The sequence below is a fragment of the Argentina anserina genome, chromosome 1, assembly GCF_933775445.1.
Source record: "Argentina anserina chromosome 1, drPotAnse1.1, whole genome shotgun sequence".
NCBI lineage: Eukaryota > Viridiplantae > Streptophyta > Magnoliopsida > Rosales > Rosaceae > Argentina > Argentina anserina.
The window spans coordinates 13320527-13340835 of NC_065872.1; the positions used below are offsets into that span (position 1 = coordinate 13320527).

At 38.2% G+C, this 20309-nt stretch overlaps 2 protein-coding genes across 4 annotated transcripts; both read right to left on the bottom strand.

The window, feature by feature from the left end:
* Window positions 1-8934: 8934 nt before the first annotated feature.
* LOC126790122 (uncharacterized) lies at window positions 8935-11743 on the bottom strand. 3 transcript variants are annotated; one of them, XM_050516276.1, is made up of 8 exons: window positions 11214-11743; window positions 10869-11080; window positions 10367-10451; window positions 10199-10270; window positions 10002-10112; window positions 9757-9897; window positions 9501-9666; window positions 8935-9377 (listed from the first exon to the last, which is right to left on the bottom strand). In XM_050516276.1, exons 1-5 carry the CDS (start codon window positions 11472-11474, stop codon window positions 10086-10088), a joined length of 657 nt encoding a protein of 218 aa, XP_050372233.1. In that variant the 5' UTR covers window positions 11475-11743; the 3' UTR covers window positions 8935-9377; window positions 9501-9666; window positions 9757-9897; window positions 10002-10085. The 3 variants fall into 3 exon arrangements, 2 of the variants coding, with proteins under 2 accessions (XP_050372233.1, XP_050372225.1); XR_007671670.1 differs by having other exon boundaries at window positions 10002-10270; window positions 10869-11112; XM_050516268.1 differs by having other exon boundaries at window positions 10002-10270.
* Window positions 11744-14716: 2973 nt separating this feature from the next.
* LOC126783067 (cyclic nucleotide-gated ion channel 1-like) lies at window positions 14717-19391 on the bottom strand. The gene is made up of 8 exons (XM_050508456.1): window positions 19210-19391; window positions 19050-19124; window positions 18298-18763; window positions 17882-18085; window positions 16834-17117; window positions 16357-16471; window positions 15612-15866; window positions 14717-15321 (listed from the first exon to the last, which is right to left on the bottom strand). The coding sequence occupies exons 2-8, from the start codon at window positions 19085-19087 to the stop codon at window positions 14788-14790; spliced, it is 1896 nt and encodes a 631-aa protein (XP_050364413.1). The 5' UTR covers window positions 19088-19124; window positions 19210-19391; the 3' UTR covers window positions 14717-14787.
* Window positions 19392-20309: the final 918 nt, after the last annotated feature.

Consider the following 20309-nt stretch of genomic DNA (forward strand, 5'->3'; position numbering starts at 1 on the left):
TCGTTGACAACTACCACGTACACAGATCTGTAATGAGTTGGCACTTGGGAGAATATATTAAATTTACCTTTTAAGTAAAAGTAGGATACAAAGAAGACGAGACAATTCGATAGTAGCTTGCTATCAGAGAATCTCCATTGCGAGGACAATCACCCTCATGACCCAACTGGAGGGAGAAGATTGATCAGAGCCCTATTTCTACAACCCCCCTCCCTGTGACTCTTTTCTTCTAACTGAACGAATCTATGCAGATGTTCCTCCCTGCACTCATTCACTCTTTCCTCCCACCTTTGTAGCTACAACCAACCAAAGCAAGACGATAGAACATGAATGACTAATCATAGAGAAAGTTTGAGGGTTCCAAGTTTGAGGTAGCCTTCAAGCTAAACTCGTTTGAATTGTATTTTGGAATCCGGATTCAATGGAAACCTGCCACGTGTTATCAGGGTAACTCCATCCAAGGGAAACGGTTCATTCCCGCTGAAAAATGTTACCACCCTCCCACTTGATTCCAGCAAATCAAATCATGCCCAACTGATTGATGTTAAAAACTGGATCTCTGGAACGGTTAGAATCCGATAGTAACGGAACCAGGTGAATTCCAGTTCTTTCACGGGGTCAACGCATTTCAGTGTTACAAATGGGCTAGTTTAGCGGCAAATAAAGCCCATAGACCTCCTTACTGTCAAACTCGGCCCAACTTTTGAATTAGCCCCCTTTTTTTACTAACAAATTAACAATGTACATATTCCCTGGACAAGGTCCCATTTTTCTTATTATGACCGACATAAGTACATAAGTAATAAACTGCTCCAACTACATATCAGTGATTACATGCCAAATGTCTTAGTATGGCGATCCACTTACAATACTAATATGATGAGAAGGGATTAATGGGTTCCCACATTCTACCAGTCATCTTCTTCGTTTTTCTGTTGATGGAATCGAACCCGGCAAAGTTATCACCCAAATAATATTATAGAATTTCTGATAAGATTTTTGATGAATAATTATTCGACACGTATAATAATCATTAAATTTTATCAATAGAAATTGACCATAAAAATAAGATTGATCACCAACTATTTACTCACTTCAATTTTCACAACTTTTTTCCAAATATTTCAATACACATTCTCTCAAATAGTTCTCGAGATTTCCTCATACGATGAGGGGGCATTATCACCGTCTTCCCTAATTATGTCATATAATAAGGAATATGACGAATGTAACAAGTTAACTTATTGGAAATTGAGTTTCTATTCATATCTCCCAACACGGCATATCAACTGCCTTACTCAGTGCACGTCCAATTTGGTGTTACAAAATATCAAAAGCCTATCTATACCTCCAAATTTATCCCAACATGGCTATTTTGTAATTAACTAAATGTAATGTTTTACATACCTTCAAAATTGTTAATTATACCTCTTTCAATTGTCCACGATACTAGTATTTTTTACTTTTAGTAAGGTCATATTTTTCCATGGATTGAATTTAAAACCTTGTTTGTTCAGTAAGGGGGAGAAAACATTTTCAAACATCATCAAACATAATCAAAGAGAACTATTTTATCAATGTTATTGAATATATTTATGTTGAAGGCTTTATTCTCCTTGTTAAAATGGAGAAAGAAACTTACTTATTGGATTCAGAGAAATATGGGTATTATGAGAAAGCTTGCTAACTAGAGAGTAGAGAACATGAAGTGAGAATAGATGAGGGAAATGTAGTGTGTTATTTCATTTTTCACTAGTCCCTTTATATAGGGATACAAGACTTGGTGACCTCTTGTAGTTACTTGGTAATCACTAACAATTACTTGATGATCATTTACAAGTAGCTTAATGAATACACACAAGTAAACGTGTTTGATACTCACAAGTTAAGAGCATCCGCACCGGCGAGCAAATATGCCGGCGTGCTCGAGCAGGAGGAGGGACCAGCCGGAGGAGCTCGAGCAGGAGAAGGGGAGGCTCGCACCGGCGAGCAGGAGGAAGCGAGCTGCTCGCCCAGTCAACCCGATCGCTCGAGCAAATTTTGCTCAGGCGTTTGCTCGATCGCCTGGCGGAGCCCACCGCCCGTGGTTGACGTCAGGCACGGGCGAATTTTTTTTATGTTAGGCGCGTGCAACGCCAAAAAAAACAACGAGCCAATGAATGGCTGCCACGTGTCAAGCTGATTGGCCAACGGTCCAATTGATCTGGGCCTTCCATTTTGAATCAGAAATTTCGATCCAACGGCTAGAATTAATTGGCAACGGCTACTATTTGATCATAACGGAAATAAACCCAAAAAATTGTAAAAAAATCCCCAAAATTTCAAAATTCTCCCAAAAAATTGCCTATAAATACTACTTCAATTTGTTATGAACTCACACCAATTTGTGCACAACAAATTTCACATCTTCCTCCATCTCCTCTCTCTTTTCGTTTAGCATTTTTTTCCAAAACAATGGGCACCCATTGGCTTCCTTCCGAAGATTTACAAATGTGCATTTCTTTTGTCCGTCATAGCATTGATGAATATGACGGTAACAAACAAAATAGGGACAAATTGTGGGAGACAATTCATGGCGATTATATGCAAAATTGGGTGCTAGCACCGGTGATAAACCTCCAAAGGAGCCAAGGACCCGAATCGCGCTCGCTTCTCACTACAACAAGTTCAAGCTACTCTTACAAAAATGGGGCGAATGTTTGGCGGCATCACGACAACGTATAACTAGCAGCACTTCACTAATGGACGAAGTAAGTACATTGTGTTATCATATATTATAATTTTTATTTGATTATATGAATTAAATTATGTAATTTATATCTAATTTGTTTAAATATGTAGCATTGTTTACATATTTAATTATTTTAATATATCTAATTTTGTTTACATTATTTGTTTTATTTAATTTGTTTAAATATGTAGCATTGTTTACATTATTTGTTTTAATATATCTAATTTGTTACATTATTTGTTTTATCTAATTTATTTAAATTATGTAATTAAATAAATACCTAATATAAGTTTTTTACATCAGGAACGACAAGCTCAATCATGCTACTATAATGCCAAGAAGAAAAAATTTACACACTTTGAATGTTGGGAAGTGGTTAAAGATCATCCATCTTTCGTTGCGGTGCTACCTACTACTCCATCTCCATCTCCATATGCAAGTAGTTACCACGGTACTCCTTCCGCAACTGAATCATCTCCAACCATCAATTTGGATGACGACCAATTGAATGAGACACCTCAAAGCAACACGGCAGCTCCATCGAGTCCACCTAGACCAATGGGAACCAAGGCGGCAAAGGAAGCTAGGCGCCAAAAGAAACAGGGTAAGACTCCTATTGAGCAACGGGTGGAGGTTTTGCATACCATTGCAAGTGACCAAGCATCATGGCATACCAAGAAGCTAGCCCATAATGAAAGTGAGCTTAATTATTATGCATAGTACATAGACATTCAAAAGCGAAAAGAAGCAAGGGCGGAAGAAGAGTTACGATTGAAGAAACAAGAGAATGACACAAGGATCATGACAATGGATTTGGAGGCTATGACCCCAATCTCGAAAAGGTATTTTACCAAGAGGAAACTAGCAATCCTTAATGAAGGAGAAGCTAGTCAAGATCAACCTACCGATGAAACATATTCGGATTGTTATCACCCAAATCGCGTGCTTTTTCCATAGTAGTTATAGTATTGTACTAAGAATAAATCTGGGCTTGGCTCGTCATTTTATGTAATTTAAATTTTTCGAGAAATAAAATGCAATTTATTTATTAAGTTGAAATTGAAATACACATTAAATTAAAACACATACTGAAATTAAACACAAACATCATGAAAATACACAATAAAACATATTTAAGTATTTCACCGGTTTCCACTCTCCAAATGTGTTTCACCAAGTCTTTCTGGAGCTCTCGATTGATGTAAGCGGATTCGAGATCGGCAACACGGTCGTGAAACCGTTGTATATTAGCTCCATCTCTACTGATTGGCTCAAAAAGAACTCGATTTCCTTGTGCATTCACCGGCCCATCATAAACCCGGAAAGCCCTCGATGGGTTTTGCAAGTCTTCTTCTTCTTCCTCATCATCATCCTCATCATCCACATACTCTTCCTCAACAATCATGTTATGCAATATAATGCAAGCTAACATGATGGTAGTCATTACCGATTTGTGGTGCAATGTACAACTATGACGTATAATTGCCCATCGAGATTGCAAGATGCCAAATGCCCTCTCCACATCTTTCCGGAATGCCTCTTGTTTCTTTGCGAAGAGCTTATCTTGCGGCGTCTGGGGATTGGAAATTGTTTTGACAAATGTAGAGTACCTTGGATATATTCCGTCAGCCAGATAATAAGCTGTGGTGTACCTCTGTCCGTGGACTTCGTAGATGACAGTTGGGCCTCTTCCGGCAAGGATCTCTGAGAACACATTCGATAGGTGGAGCACATCAATGTCATTTTTAGCTCCAGGACAGCCAAAAAAACTGTGCCATATCCACGTATCATACGAGGCCACTGCCTCTAGGATAACCGTTGGGCGACCCTTTCGGCCCGAGTATGCCCCTTGATAGGCGGTTGGGCAGTTCTTCCACTCCCAATGCATGCAGTCGATGCTTCCAATCATACCTGGAAAACCTTGGCGTTCTGCTTTAGCTAGTAGTCGCGTGAGGTCTGCCGGTGTTGGACTGCGGAGGTATCTTGGACCATAGAGATGAACAACTTGGCTGCAAAACTCCTTCATACATTTCAGGGTAGTCGATTCCCCCATCCTTGTAATTTCAGTACACTGATCTGCGGCTGACCCGTACGCTAGAATTCGTAGAGCCCCGGTCATCTTTTGTTGGGGAAGTAGCCCTATCAAACCAGTGGCGTCTTCTCTTTGATGCCAAGACATGTCGTGGTTGCAGAGGTCCGTCATGATAATGTTGAATCGGTCTCTGCTCATCCTGTACCTCCGACGAAAGTCTTGAGCGTCAAAAATTGGACGTTCGATGAAGTAATCTTCCATGAGATTGTGTCCCCTAGATAGCCTTTGACGTGGCTTATTCGGTTTTTTACCGCGACGTGAACCGCTTGGTCGTGTTGATTCATCATCGTGTTGTGCTTCCGCCATGACCACCTGATTCACGAATGATTGCTCCATATCTTCATCCTCTTCTTGTTGACGTTGTCTCCGCCTGAAAAAATTGTGGAAGCTGAAAGGATTCATCAGAGTGATGAACAAGGAAATGTTGCTAAGTGTTTAGATTGAAGGATGAGTTATAATGAGTGATATTAGACGTTTTTATAGCAAATTGGTCGAAAATCTTATCAGAAATTTGGTCCAATTATTTTGCTGACAATGACACGTGTCAATTCTCTACTAGTCGAAAATCTTATCGGAAATCTGCTCCAATTATTTTAGCGACAATGACACGTGGCAGTGACACCTGTCAATTATCTATTAGTCGAAAATCTTATCGGAAATTTTGAATAATATCGAGTCGATAATGACACGTGGCACATTATTATTGGTTGTAAATATATCTGGTAAAAAAAATTAATTATTTCACAACAAGACAAAATTGAATTGCTCAAGCAAATTGTAAATGGGTGTGTGAAAAAATCGATTTGCTTGAGCAAAATATGAAATCGATTTGCTTCTGGCCCTACCATTTGCTTGAGCAAATGCAATTTATGGGTGTTGATGCTCTAAGAAGCTTGCATCCTACACTCACAAACATCATTGGTGTTACATTACACGCTAGTGAAAATGTCCTAAACTATTATGTGGATAGCCACACTAATAATTATATTTACAACATGTATGAATTATCCAAATATATTTAATTATGTGGTATTTATCTGACAGTTGGCATATCATTGTCATTCGGTATTAATTATAGGTATACTACGTTGGTGTATGCTCTAAACTTATGAGTAATTACTGTCTAAATAAATAAAGGTGTCCATAAATAAATTGAAAATATAATTTTTCCCCGAACTCGTTTGCGCGTCGAACTTGGATTGGGAGCCACAGACAATGACATAGACACCATCACTAACAGTGGCGTTACCACTGTGATTGAGCAATGTCTATGTTGTCTCGAATATTGGGCCAATGTCATATTGTAGACAATGTAATCCTCCTTTATTCCCGACGCATACTCCCCCCTATCAGCGTCCACCCCTCGTCCACTAGTGTCATTGTCAAACCAAATCAAATGACGTCGGAGGATTGTCCTTTGCACAGGAAGAGGCAGTGAATGCTTTACGCTTTGCGGTCTGCAGTTCCCCTTTGCATGTCGTTGTCGTTATACAAGGGAATATATATTGCACGTGCCGGAGAGAGGGGGTATCTTTGAATGATAGGGACACATTATTAGAGGGAGGGTGGGATTGGGACGCTATAAGTTCGACATCTTCAAACGCCAGCACCCTCCTCAGTTGAAGGTCCATCAAAGGCATTTCCTTTGCCATATTAACATGTGAGTCATCCACAACTCTGCTCTTAAATAGAGGGAATTCATAACACCTCAACTACTATGTTTCGGTCCTAACTTCCCCTCGTCAACAGGTACGAAATATAACAATTGTAACCGTAGTTTGTGGACGCTCTTCTGTGCCTCCCTCTTCGGAGCCTCTTATAGTCTTATTCAACTGTCTTCCTCTTATTATCCTTAAAGTCATAAGAATATGGCCCTCAACTGTAAGTCGGTTCATATTTCTAAAAAAAATTAGGAAATAGTATTTGCATACTACGTCGTTTGGGTTGGAAAGAAACCGGGTATTTATAATACGTGGGGTGAATGCAAGCGTAACACGGATGGGTTTGTCAGGCCGGTTTACAAGAGTTACAATATTTTAGATGAAGCATTGGTGGCAATAAGATCACCACCTCCACATGCCGCATACGTACATCCACCAAATTGGCCCTTCTCTGTTCCCATAGAGGTGGCACAACTAATTGAATGCAACTTCAAACGGGATCAAACTTCAAACACACTGCCTCTTCCTCGACAATGAATGCATTCTATGAAGGAAATGGGAAGAAAGTAACAATGGAGGGAAGTGCTAGCGATGTCTCCTTGCTTATGAAACAACTAAAATTGTGAAAAATGTACGCGGTTATATATATGTTGTTGTTTGATACTTTAATGTATTAGTTGATATGGTACCACATATTTACTTCTAAATCCTGAGTTCATATATATATATATATATATATATATTCTTTATTATTCCTAAATTAAAATAGGCGGGCCATTGTGATTCTACCATATGATTGAAAAATCTGATTCATTTTGGGTTGGGGATAAACATATTCTAAATGGAAAAGTTAATTCAACAAGTCCCAACCGGAATTGAATGGTTCAAAAATGGTTTTATATGTTGAATTAACCACGTATAAACGAAACTGACCGAATATATTTATATGTATTCAAAATAATTTATAAATTAACAAAAATATAATAAATATATTGTTTGCATGTAACATAACAAGTTCTTAGTTTGCTAGAGTGGTACCTTACCATCGTCGGCCTCTGAGAGATAGGTGTCTAACTCCCGCCTCATGCAAAATTTAAAACTTTTAAGCAATTGGGTCGAATTGTACACATGTGTACTTGGGCTGGGTCTATTTGGGAACAAGTTTCAACATCTGAGAGTATGATAATAAAAAAATAACACTAATGCGTTCTATGGGGGAAGCCAATTTCGGGATGCAGGTGCCGAACCCATTCACATTAGCATGCGACGTCATTAATAATAATTAAGCCATCGTCACGAAAAACCCTAAATATTTGAATTAATTTTATTTCATTACAACGTTACAACTTTTCCTCCAACTGTCCAACATGGAATTTTTGTTCTTTTCAAAAACCAAAATTTCCGGCATATAATTGTTATTCTACTGCAATGATGTATAAATATAAACCAAAAGTTCATTATTAGTGTATTTTGTTAACTACATTAAATTGTTCATCCTAAAAAAACTACATTAATTAAATTCTATATTATATAGACTTCAATTATTTGTTGTTCATGCATGAGTCCGGCCCACATGTTACAGAACCCATCATAATTCAGGGCCAATAAGTTAAAAACACTGGCAGTGGGAGGGTGTATCTCACTCCTCCCACTTCCGCAAAACAACTCCCCTCTCTAACAACCTAACAACCACTCTGACCATGGGTTCCAGGCGGACGGCGGGTAAAAAGAGGCCGGACGTGTTTTCACTGATAGGAAACTACACTATGGGGACGGCCAACAAGGGGATCAATATCCAGAGAAAGAGTAGGCCGGTTCAAGAGGAACAATTGGTAGAAGATGGAGCGCCGGATTCTAAACGAATGAAGTGTCATAACGACGACGACGACTTCACCGAACAATCATTGGCGGAGTTTTATAACCGGAATGGGGGGAGGCATGTAAAGTGGCTGCAAACGTCATTGTCTTTTGATACTAAGAGAATTGTGAAAGTTGTCAGTGGTGTGAGCCTAATTCATGGTCCGTTCAAGATCTCACCTTATCGAGTTAATCAGGGTGCAATCAGAGACGAGCATGTGGGTGGTAAACAAAAACAATGGGACGAAGTGGTTGACTGAAATGAGAAACTACAGCTTTGCTTCGGCTCCCGACTGTGGGTTGTGCAAAGTCATAAAATTTTCCTTCGGAACACTCCGTTGTGAGGTACGGAGGTATTAGTTTGGGCCATGTGTTGGACCCGTTTGTTGTTTCAGGGCCTATGCAAATCAGGTTTATGTATTATCAAAGTTACTGAAATATTAATGGCAACATATTAACGGCCCATATTAATGGAGCCCAAGCCCATTACTGAAAACGCATCCAATTTCAATCCACCGTCATAATACTATCAAAGTTCTTCTCTCGCTCGATCCACGGCCTTGCTCTACATCTAATAAGTGGCAACATTAATCCACCATAACCACACACTGAATTAAACCATTAATTCATACAAACCGGTGTCTGCAAGGTTTTCATACATACTAACGTTCAAGTTTTGATCATAGTACAAAAGAGGAAAACCACATAATAATATAACAGTTTCAGTTGTCTCCCTCCGGGACAATTCAAACATCTGACAACCATATTATGTTACGCCAGTTTATAATAAACATGGATTGGTGGTTGCAAGTAGTCACCATCGCGCTGGAACACGAGGTTTGAACTTTTTTGACAATGGAGGAATTCTACCACCCTCCCCACCCCCTGTTGATACTTTGTCATGGGGAGCAATTGCTTCAGCCGCCCCCTCCTTTTGTTCCTTGTACACATTAGCCCATACAGATCCAACACACTCATTCAACGGGTGGCCAACTATTTCACGAGCTATCCTAACCCTTTGATCACCAGGGTTGAACTGAAAAAAGAAATTCCAAACTACCTAGGTCAAAAACAGAACACAGGACAACTGGACAACTGAACAACAATAACTCCCAAAGTAACAAAACAACACTTATACCAACTTCATAAGAACACTCACCCCGTCATACCACCGCTTCCCGTAGTGCTGCATATTCCTAATCACATATATGCCCGACTCCTCCTTCCTCTGAATTGGGCAGCTGGTCGGGTATTGGAACACAGACAGACGGCAGATCAAGACTTCTATTAAAGTCCTCCGCGAAGATTTCTTAAAACAGATCAATCTGCATTTTTTTTATAACATTGAGACTTTTAAGACCAAAGGTAACAAAAGGCGTTGGACTAAGGAAAAGTGGCCATGCAAATAATCATACAGTGCATTTTGCATATTCCTCTCGCCACTTCTTCATCGATAGATCATTGATGTTGTCCCATATTTCACATTCACCTTCAGCGACATTCAGAACCGCAAGATACCAGTGGTCCTCCACTTTATCATGGATGGGAATGAATACCTTCATGTAATACAATGGATACTATGAAATTATATACCATCTAATATACAATAAAATAATGAACATGATCAATCACTCCTTATAACCAAAAACACACTTCCTACCTTTTTGCATTCATGAAGACGTCCTCTGAACCTCTGCATACTGGGTATGTAAGTCATCGAGGCTACATGGCCGTCGAAAATTGTCTACCTACCAAGGCTGGTTGCATGATCCTGCGTCTTAGGTGCCATTTATTCATTCTGCGTAGGACACAATTTCAATAGGAACAAGGAATGCCAAATATAAGTTTTTTACAAACTGAATATGAGGTTGGGAGAAACCAACAATCCGTGTTGTTTGCATATGACATGGCCCCCATTAGATTAATTATCTACAACAGTTGAAAAAAATAGGTCAAAATCATTTCACATTGTACCCGCTTTACCTACACCGGTTACCACAATCATAATACTATTTTAGACGTTACCTGACTATTGATCGAGTGTTCAGGACATAAGCATTTCAAATCTTGCCTGCAGACAAAAAATTCACCACACCTGCCTATCTCATGACTGAAAACAAAACCAACAATTAACTAATATAAGGATAATGTTATTCACACCTTACACGAAATCACGTGAAGGGTTATAGAAACAACAATGCAATCAGAGGAACGTTATATGGAAGTACACAAAATAAATAACACAAACATCATATACATGTTAATAATCAGTGGTGGTCCTCATAACGTCTCCCGGCATAGTTTACTAACATTAAAACCCTTTACGCACAACAAATTAACACTGGGTCAGTAACATATTATACTGAAAAAATACCCTTCACTCTAAAATTACTTAACTATACTCAGTGACTAACATGGTGATTCAAGTAATAACAAATTTAGTTAATACACTATTGCATGCATCGTTACAATTTAATTTCATCAAATCAACCACACGGCTAGACCCTCTCACAATTAATAGACATACCTGGCTGAAGCCTCAGCTCCACTCCCTTTTCTGCCAAATAGGTACGCCATCAGCTCCCTGGTTTTGGGTGAAAGATCGTTTATACCACGAATCAATCTGCTTCCCGGGAGTTTAATGTGCTCCGCCGTCACTTTCCCATAACCAGACCTCAAAAATTCTTCTCTACACCTCTTCTGTTGACGCACTTTCTCCCGACCTCGGTGCCCGTCAGCCTAGAAGAAATTACATTTTTCATAACTATGCTCTGCCAAACCATTGAGCAGACAGCGGATAACTCAGGTCACCACTACATGTTACACATCTTCCTTTATAATTACTCTAAATGAAAAGACAAAAATAACTTACAGCGCCTATGTCGGCAGACTCATCAACTGGACTTCCACATCGCCCAATACTGGCACCATTTTGCTTCTCGACAACGACATTCTTCACTTTCCTTACTAGATCACTCATCCTTTCCTCTGTCCTCAAATTACAAACAGTGCTCCTCATGGATTTCAAGAAGTCAGCCATTTTAACAATTTCTGGAAGTACATCGTACAAAATTGTTTCCAAACTTCCAACTGCAATTTGCACATCCCCCATCTCGGACTTCAATTCGCCCATGTCGTCAACAACATTAGTTTTCAAACCAGTACTGTAATCCACAGAACCGGAATACTCACACGTTCAGCTTAATACCTCTCACTATGTGAACCGGTCCGAAACCGATCTCTTCGATTTCAACAATCATGTGGTTCGGTATGCGGGCAACTACGCGTTCAAACTCTTGTAGATCACAACCTGAGATTATTGGAATGTCGGACTCACATGGATGCCCCTTCGGTCCCCTTCCCGCCCAACAATACTTCATTCGACACATCTTCCGACAACCTTATCTCATAAACACAGAAAAAAAAATCAACTGATTTCACAATCCGGCTAAATCATTTTGTTCCCATTTAACAGTTCTCAAAATCCACTTTCATATACCTCTTCTTCTGATGGAGAACGTACCTCCTCATACCTGCGTTGATCTGAACCCACAGACCTGCAATAGTTTTCACGCGCAAAATCAATTATAATACCCAAATCAACACTTTACTCACACAAATTGGGAATTGCAGATTCCGACTCACCACCCACTTCCGCCTCGACACTGCCTTTCATAAGAGCTTTCACAGCGCGGTCTCTTTCCTTCTGTATCTGCAATTATTTCGCCACATTGCTTTGCAATCCAGATCTGGGTTCGAGTTCCACTTCTATCTCTATCTAAATGGGATACATCGGGTTAGGATTCCCTTCGACGATCCCACGTGTGCAGTGCGTGATTGTTTTTCAATTTCGACAAAGTAACTGATGAGGTTTCACCCCAGTCACTGTTGCTAACTGACACATTGACGCCGTCCACCAAAAACTCTTGGGCTCTCCTTACTGGGAAGCCTTGAACATAGAAGCTGATCAAGCTGGACGGCACATAACAACAGCAGAACACACAAAACCTCAGATCCAATCTGCACGAATCATTTTTAATTTAAAATGCACCAACCATAACTGAACTCACATCAGAGACACCTCACACCTGAACATCATCCATCAACAAACAAATGATTCAGTTTTCAAATTGAACTACGATTTTAGACACACAGGAAGAAAGCCAACTTGCCAAAAAAAAAAAGTTTCTCCAAAACATGGTTACCACACTGTTCTTATCAGACCATTCTTCTTTGAAAAAGGGAAGATCCTACCATGCACGCCAAACCACATGAAACTAAAACACTTGTAAAAAATGCTGATTGTTAGTGAATGAACAACACATATATAGAACAAAAAACGATACACGCAGATTTCTGAAATACATTGATGTTTTAAGTATCAAAATGTCAACTGAAACAGAACATAAAGGGAAATGACCGATTGGAACATAGTCAAGGTCAACGACTCAACATACCCATTTGGAGATAGAAAGACTTCTAGATAACTTTAAACTAAACCATGTCTCTCTCTCTCTCTCTCTCTCTCTCTCTCTCTCTCTCTCTCTCTCACAAACACCCCCACTCTTCTTCTCATCTCAAACCCTGTCCCAAGATCAATTTTAGTTTCTTCACTTCACCCTTATTTCTTACATTCCACTCCTGCAGGCTTAGGTTCTAGAATCCTTACTGCTAAACAATAGGAATAGGTCATATACTGTAGGGACTGAGAAACGTTAGCAAGTTGTATCTATTGATTATATTTGTTTTGTGATTGGGGAAAAATGGTGAGCAGCAGAGAACTTAGTGATGTGGCATGCAATGTGCCGTTTTGTAAAATTGGTATCTGTTGTCAGAAAAATGGTGGGTGATTGACTGATATTGGTGTAGTGTTACTATACATGGGGTGGCATCACTTCAGGACACTCTTGTCAGTCAAATGACACTGATAACGGACATGATTTTGTCCTTTTGTCTTTATAAATCTAATAAAATTGCATTCTCGACCACCAGAAAGATCCATATATTTGACTATATATTCCTTTCACTCCTTGTCAAGCACTGAAAGTTTAGATGAAAAGGACTGGTAGTGCCAAGGATATTGTGAGCTACTTCAGTTATGTATCATCGATTTTGCTTTGAAGCTCTTTTATATACTTTAGTAATCTGTATCTATTATTTTTTATCCGGTATGAAGATGACGAAGGTGATAGAGTTTTACTTGCAAGTGATGATATTGTTAGCCTTGTCAGTCAGTCATGCTCGAGCAGTCGAGCAGTGGGGCAGAAGGTAGTGTTTAGCTTTTTATGCTTCATTTTCTTAATCTAAAGGTTTTGTTTTTTGGACTTGTGGTCATACTTTATGGTCAAGTCATGGAACTACAAAGATTTCAACTGCATCTGTTCTTTCCTTTTGCTTGTAGCTTAGTTTTCTTTCTCCCTTTTTGATTATGTGATTAGGAGTTATCAGATAAAGTTTAAATTTATGCTTCAGCATTCTCATATGCTCATCAGTAATATGTTTCGAAAATTCTAAGGATACTCAATATTTTCTCTGAGCTCCCATCTTCCCCTTGAATATTTAAACTGCAATGTTCATGCGCCAAAGATGAGAATTCTATAATAGTAACAGAATCAAAATATGTATTGACCGACTTGAATGAGTCGAATCTAGTTCTTCAAGAGAGAGATTAACCAGATTGAGTTTTAAGACAGTAGCAGTAGTAATACCTCAATAATAAAATTAGCAGAGGCTGGATTTGGAGGAAAGGGATAGAAAGCAAAACAGTTCTATCAGATGAAGATACACAAAACTCCTTAAAAATCAAAGCGGAGACAAATTTACACCAGTAGACCACAATGTATTATGTATACAGCTTTAGTTTCACTTTAAAGCACCTGTGTAACTAATGAGTCTGTGATCATATGAGGAAACTTGCATGCCATGTTGTGAGATTTTCTTGCTGTTCTTTGGGAAGTTGCGGCTTGTTTCTGTCAATGAATCCCTGAAAATAAGACCCTCAGGCTCTGAGATTGAGATATTACCATGGTTGTTAAATCCCTGGAGTGTCAAACGACCAGCAGATTGCCTGGCGATCGACTTCATTGTTTATCAGTATCAAAGTGAGCAATAGGCTGTGATTCGAGAATCCACAATCAGTGACAACAGCCGTGATAAGGGTGATGATCAAAAGAGTGGAGCTCATCAACACCCTGATGGTGTTGCTTTTTCCCGATGTGTTCACAAAATTGACTCTTCACTGAATAAATCAATAGTGGATTGTGTATATAATCAAAGTTCTTTTGTGAACCATGTTGCTTATGTATATATTATTTAGGTTGTTATAAATTGAGACCATGTTCTACAGTAGTGATGCTAATATAACGTAGACATAACTCAGATTTAATCCTTGAACTATTTCTGTCGAACAAGATGCCAACCATAGTTTTATCACCAAAAATAGTTGATTATGCAGTTTTCACTAAATCAGTATAAAATTTCTTCCACCCAGTTCCACCCCTAGGCCCTGCATGATATCGGCGCCAGGTTTTCTGTAAACAAGAAGTTGCCAAATGCTCTCGCCTCATTTGTTGATTATCATGCGGAAGTTCCATGCTAAAATGCCACCAGAATTTTGAGACAACACTCTGCAAGTCATTAGCTCTTATAGCAAATGCTTCAAGTTTTCTTTGGGACTTGACAGTTCTCGTCGAGATAGGTAACTCCGAAAAGGAGGCAAAATTGAATGCCCAATTAAGAAGTTCTTCTCCGTAGAAATCACCTTTCTCAAGGCACCCAACTCCTGATGAACTACTACTACTTGTTCCACCACCATTAATATTAGTTGCATAGGTCCAGGCAATGCCTTGCGTGATGAATATCATTTTCTCAAGTGGTTCCCCCTCCCGGATAATGTAGCTGTCCTCAGCATATATCACTGGTTTAAGATGCTCACAAATTGCCTTCAACACTTGTTCATCCATATCTTTCAGCATTGATACCTAGAGCATTAGAGATATAAATAAATTGAATAAAGAGACTTGGATCATCATTGTGCAAATCTGTTGGAGTTTAATGCTACATTTGGATAACAGAATTGAAAGTTAGGAGGTTCACTTGCACTGAAGTTGTATATTTGGTGGAAACAATATACAGATGTTAATTCATTTAAAGTATATACACCAATGAAAACACTCATGAGTAATATAGATGATGAAACCTAATGTTATTTAGTAATATGAACATGTTTTATGAGACTGCTATCAAATCAAGGGTTTGAAAACTAACTCACTTTCCTTAGTGAAGCCAAGCGAAGAAGTCGCATAATATGTCTTTTATGTTTCAATGGAAGAATAGAAAGGATATTCTCCACATGAACATCCTTATTTTCTTCAAGTTTCTGTTGTACATTGTCCATTATTCCCATCTTCAGATCTTTAGGAAGACCATTTTTATGTAACCACAGATCAATTTCTGGATTTATGATTTGCATCTTCCGTCTGAATCTAAGATTGTCTGCTCTTTTTGCTTCCAACTCCACATATGTCTATTTCCATAACAAGTACATCAATCAGTCCAATAAATCTTAATCAAGAGAAATAAATATAAATATTGAATTATATGGCATAATGCTGAGCCAAACACTGCTTTAATCTTTCAATCCGAAGTATCACGCTAAAGATGCTAAAATTATGAAATGGAGGGCTCCAGCAGGCAATACCAACGAAGTAACTTTATATACAGCAATAGTAAAACAGACAGTTTAAGTCAGATCATTTTCTCTAAGACACTAATGAGAAATTAACAATTCATTTATGCCAGCACAGGAGTGTATTGTCAAATAGGCTGTGATATAAGGACTTTTATGGCAGAAGTCCTCCCCAGCATGTTTGAGTAGGCTACTTATTATCAAGCTTATGATGTACCCTCCCTACTCATAGACCAGTAACAAAACATAGTTCACTGCACAACAAGATAATTATATGTAGAATCCATTTGAAGAGAATAAAAGAAGCTATGTGAATATCATCACTAACCTGCAAATTTGCATTGAGGTAGATTAAAAATAGTAGCATGCCACTTATAGAAATCACAACCGTAAAGAGATTTTCCAGTGCATAGGGACTTGGCTCGAGGTTTTGACCAAAAGAACTGCAGTAATCAGATGTATCAATATATTAGATGTGAACTAAAGTTATAGGTTCAATAAGCTCAGAAACTAAAAATTAAACAAAACAACACATGTCCTCTCCTGGCTCTCCAGCTTTTCATTAAACTCAGTGTTTGGGTTTTTCTTGTGATCCACCATTACTGAAGGTAAGACAGCTATGAATAAGTTGGCATGCTGAACAAATGCACAAGACAACAGACACCATCTATGCTTAAGTTAGAAGTTGTTGATGATGTTTCTGAGTCTTAAGATTGTTTTTATATTTTGAAGGAACCTTTTGCTTGTAACATTGCTTCTTATATAGAATAAAAAATCCAAGTTTTATTACAGTCATTGTGCAAACCTCAAATTCCGCAGGCCCCACCAGAAACATTGCAGCAATTTTTGTGGGAAATCTGTTGATTCCAACATACCAGACTGAAGAGCATCCAGAAATATGCCAAAATCAAAGACTGTGGCATCTGGTGGGTTTTTCGGGCAAAGGGAATTTAGGTGTGTGACATTTCGGAATACATTGTTATTGCAAATAAAAGTACTGGGTTCACATCCGCTTTCACCTCGACAAGCATTTACCCAGCAAGCTGTCTCTCGTTGAATAGCAAAAAAGTACCAAATTGCTCCAAGTACCTAAAGCCCCAAGGTAAGGTAAGTTCTTTGAAAACATATGAAATTATTTAAGAAATAATAATAATAAGAAGAAGAATTAATTTCAGTTTACCCCCATAAACTTTACACCCAAAATCAGTTCACCCCTTAAATTTTTATTTTAATCAGTTCACCCCCTAATACTTTCAAATGACATCAAAGAATGACAAAATTCAGATTTTTATATGTATTATATCGATAATTATGATACGAGACCTAATTTTAAAGCTTTAGTGTTGTTGTAAAATTATTATGAATTTTGTTTTTTGGTCTTGCATATATGATTTGAAGCCTTCTTTTGATAGCTTTTGATCAGATTTTAACCAAGAAAATCTGAATTTTGTCATTCTTTGATGTTATTTGAAAGTATAGGGGGTGACCTAATTAAAATAAAAAATTTAAAGGTGAACTGATTTTGAGTGTAAAAATTAGGGGGTAAACTGAAATTAATTCTAATAATAAACTCAAGTGGAGGGAATTCTGAGATAAACAGAAAGACAGAATATTAATTCAATTAAGAAAATTTTGGCAGGTCCAAAGGATTCAGAGATAAGAGTAGCACTTCCTCACCTTAGAACTGAGAATGATAATGCATAATTGTCTAAATTGTCAAATGATTTACAATGTTGGTTGATGAATCAAGAACCTAAACTTTCAGAGACAAAATCCAACCAAAATTTCACGACAACACCTGACTTTGTTGAGAAATATCTGTTGTAGTGAAATTAATTAAGAGAAGAACTTACATGACCAGCAAGGAAGAAGGGGAAAAAATTGAACACGCCTTTAATCCATAGTCCTATTCCACTTTCTATGCTAGGAGCCTTGCCTGACGAGTAGATGCGAAGAATCCGTGGCACATATTGGAACAGAACAAGAAAGTTCAGGAATATCCTTGTGATCGAAGGTTTTGAGGCCCTCACTTTTGAAAAGAAAGTGAGAATCACTACCTGGACAGTCAATTGGATTATCATACAGAACAATATCAAACCTTCCATAAGTCTGATATCAGATATGCTGCATTTGGTGAATGGCATTTTTATTTACTAGTAATTTGCAGCTCTTAATAGTGAAATTATATTCCAAGGGGCAAAAGTGCTTCTCACATTTTATCAGATACCAACCATGTATTTTGAAAATGTTTAAGTTGAAAAATTATTACCTGCGGAAGGGGAAGAACAGCTAAAATGTCGATGAGTATATATGACAGCGAAATCCTCTTGGCTAATGCCAGAGCATCCTTAACTGATTTCTCTCCTTTCAAAGGAAATGTCTCTTCAGTGATTGATATCCATGAGGCTGCAAATGTCTTGGCAGTAAGTCTACTACAAATTTGCAAAATAATGTCCACGATATAAAACAGATCAGTTACTGATCTTGAGACAAGAGATACTTTCTTCAACTGTGCATCAAATCCCAGGCACTTCGTGTCATCTTTGAGAATAGGAATGTACAAAAACAAAGGATCCGACAAGACAGCAACTACACAAGCTATTACAAATATTTTGTTCCACATTGGGAGGAATGTCCCCTCAGGATCAAGAAGGTCCTTCGTTATAGGCAATTTTTGCATTGATTTATTAGTCAGCGTAGAATCCCCCGTCACTAATCCCCAGTATTCTGGCATACTAACAAGCACAACAACAACAACAAAAACAACAAAAAGGTAATGAGCTCACTATGTCCAGAATTATGATAAAAGTGTTTCTTTACAAAGAACTAAATGTATTTCAATCCCCTCTTGATCTCATCAGAGTCAAAACACTTGGTTGGTAAAGAAACTGAATCAAGATGGGCTCTACAGACATTAATAAAACCCCTGAACTGTTATTTTCATAATAAATGCACAAGGTAACAACACAACACTACCATACAGAAATCAAAGAATGCTGTCAAAGAGTTAAAGAAACTAACTTTATCACAAATGAGTCGTTGTTGCGAAAATTCTCCATACTTCAAGCTTTAAAACACCACAAAATAATTTCGCTCCTGCAGAATTGATAATCAGGGAAGTTACTAAAGAGCATTAATATTTCTGAATCCAATCCAATTTTGAAGCTTTAGTCCCACTAACCTGAAACTGAGGCCAATCCGATTCAATTGGAAGGGAAAGGATTGTACTAGATCGATTTTAATAACAGAATGATCTAATTTAGAAGAGAAGAAGAGGGCTCTGCAGAAAAGGAAAGGTAGCAGAAACAGAATCCAGCTTCCTGAGATATTTAACACAGCAGTAGCCAAAAGGGTAGATTATAATATAATAGATTTCCGACCACTTTTGATACTTTGATTAAGGGTCGGACTAAATATAGCGAGTCGCTACTAGCAACCGAGATACTTTGTCTGCAATAACACTACAGATAAAGTTACCTGCTCACATGTAAAAAGCAAATCTCTAGAACTGTAGAAAAATACAGAACAAAACAAAAAGAAAAACATTTGTGGTTTGCAGGAGAGACATCACAGTAACGTGATATTGAAAATCACAAAGAGCTAGAGCTGGTGGACCTTGTGACAATGGCTGTGCAAACCTAGTTGGGGCTGGATTGTTGCTTGATGATAGCATTTGTGGGGTTATTTCGACAATGACTTGGGCACTTGACCATTGGATTGGATTTTGGGTTTGCCTAGTTGTGTACCTCGTTAGTGCATTGTCCATTGTCAATCAGTTCCATTGCTAGTCATTGGCGAAGAACGAAGCTTCGTTGTTCAAACGAACCAGTAATTCAGTATCGATTATACATTGAGTGTGGATTTCAATCTTCTATTGTACAAATGAAAAGTCTAGAGTATTGGAATTTAAGGCAACGAGCCAACGACAACAGCAAGAGTACACAAAGTTGAAGAAATATTGGTGCAGTCTCAATCACTAAAGGCACTACGTTTTGGTAGAAAAATGATCCATAACTACATTCCCAAAAACAAAATGAATGGTTGTGAAAGAAGTCGATTATGTTTCCAATTGGGGCAAACAAAACATTTTCCCATTAAGGAAATGATTCGTAATGGCATCATTTGGTATATGCGGTCGAATAATCATGAAAAGATTTAGATACAGGGAATGAGTATCTTGGTATGTAGCAAGGTAAAGCTAACATACTACGTAATTTATACAAAAAAAAACTTAGTAGAAAAGGAAGAATGAAAGAGTGTACAAAAGGGGTCATTCACCAA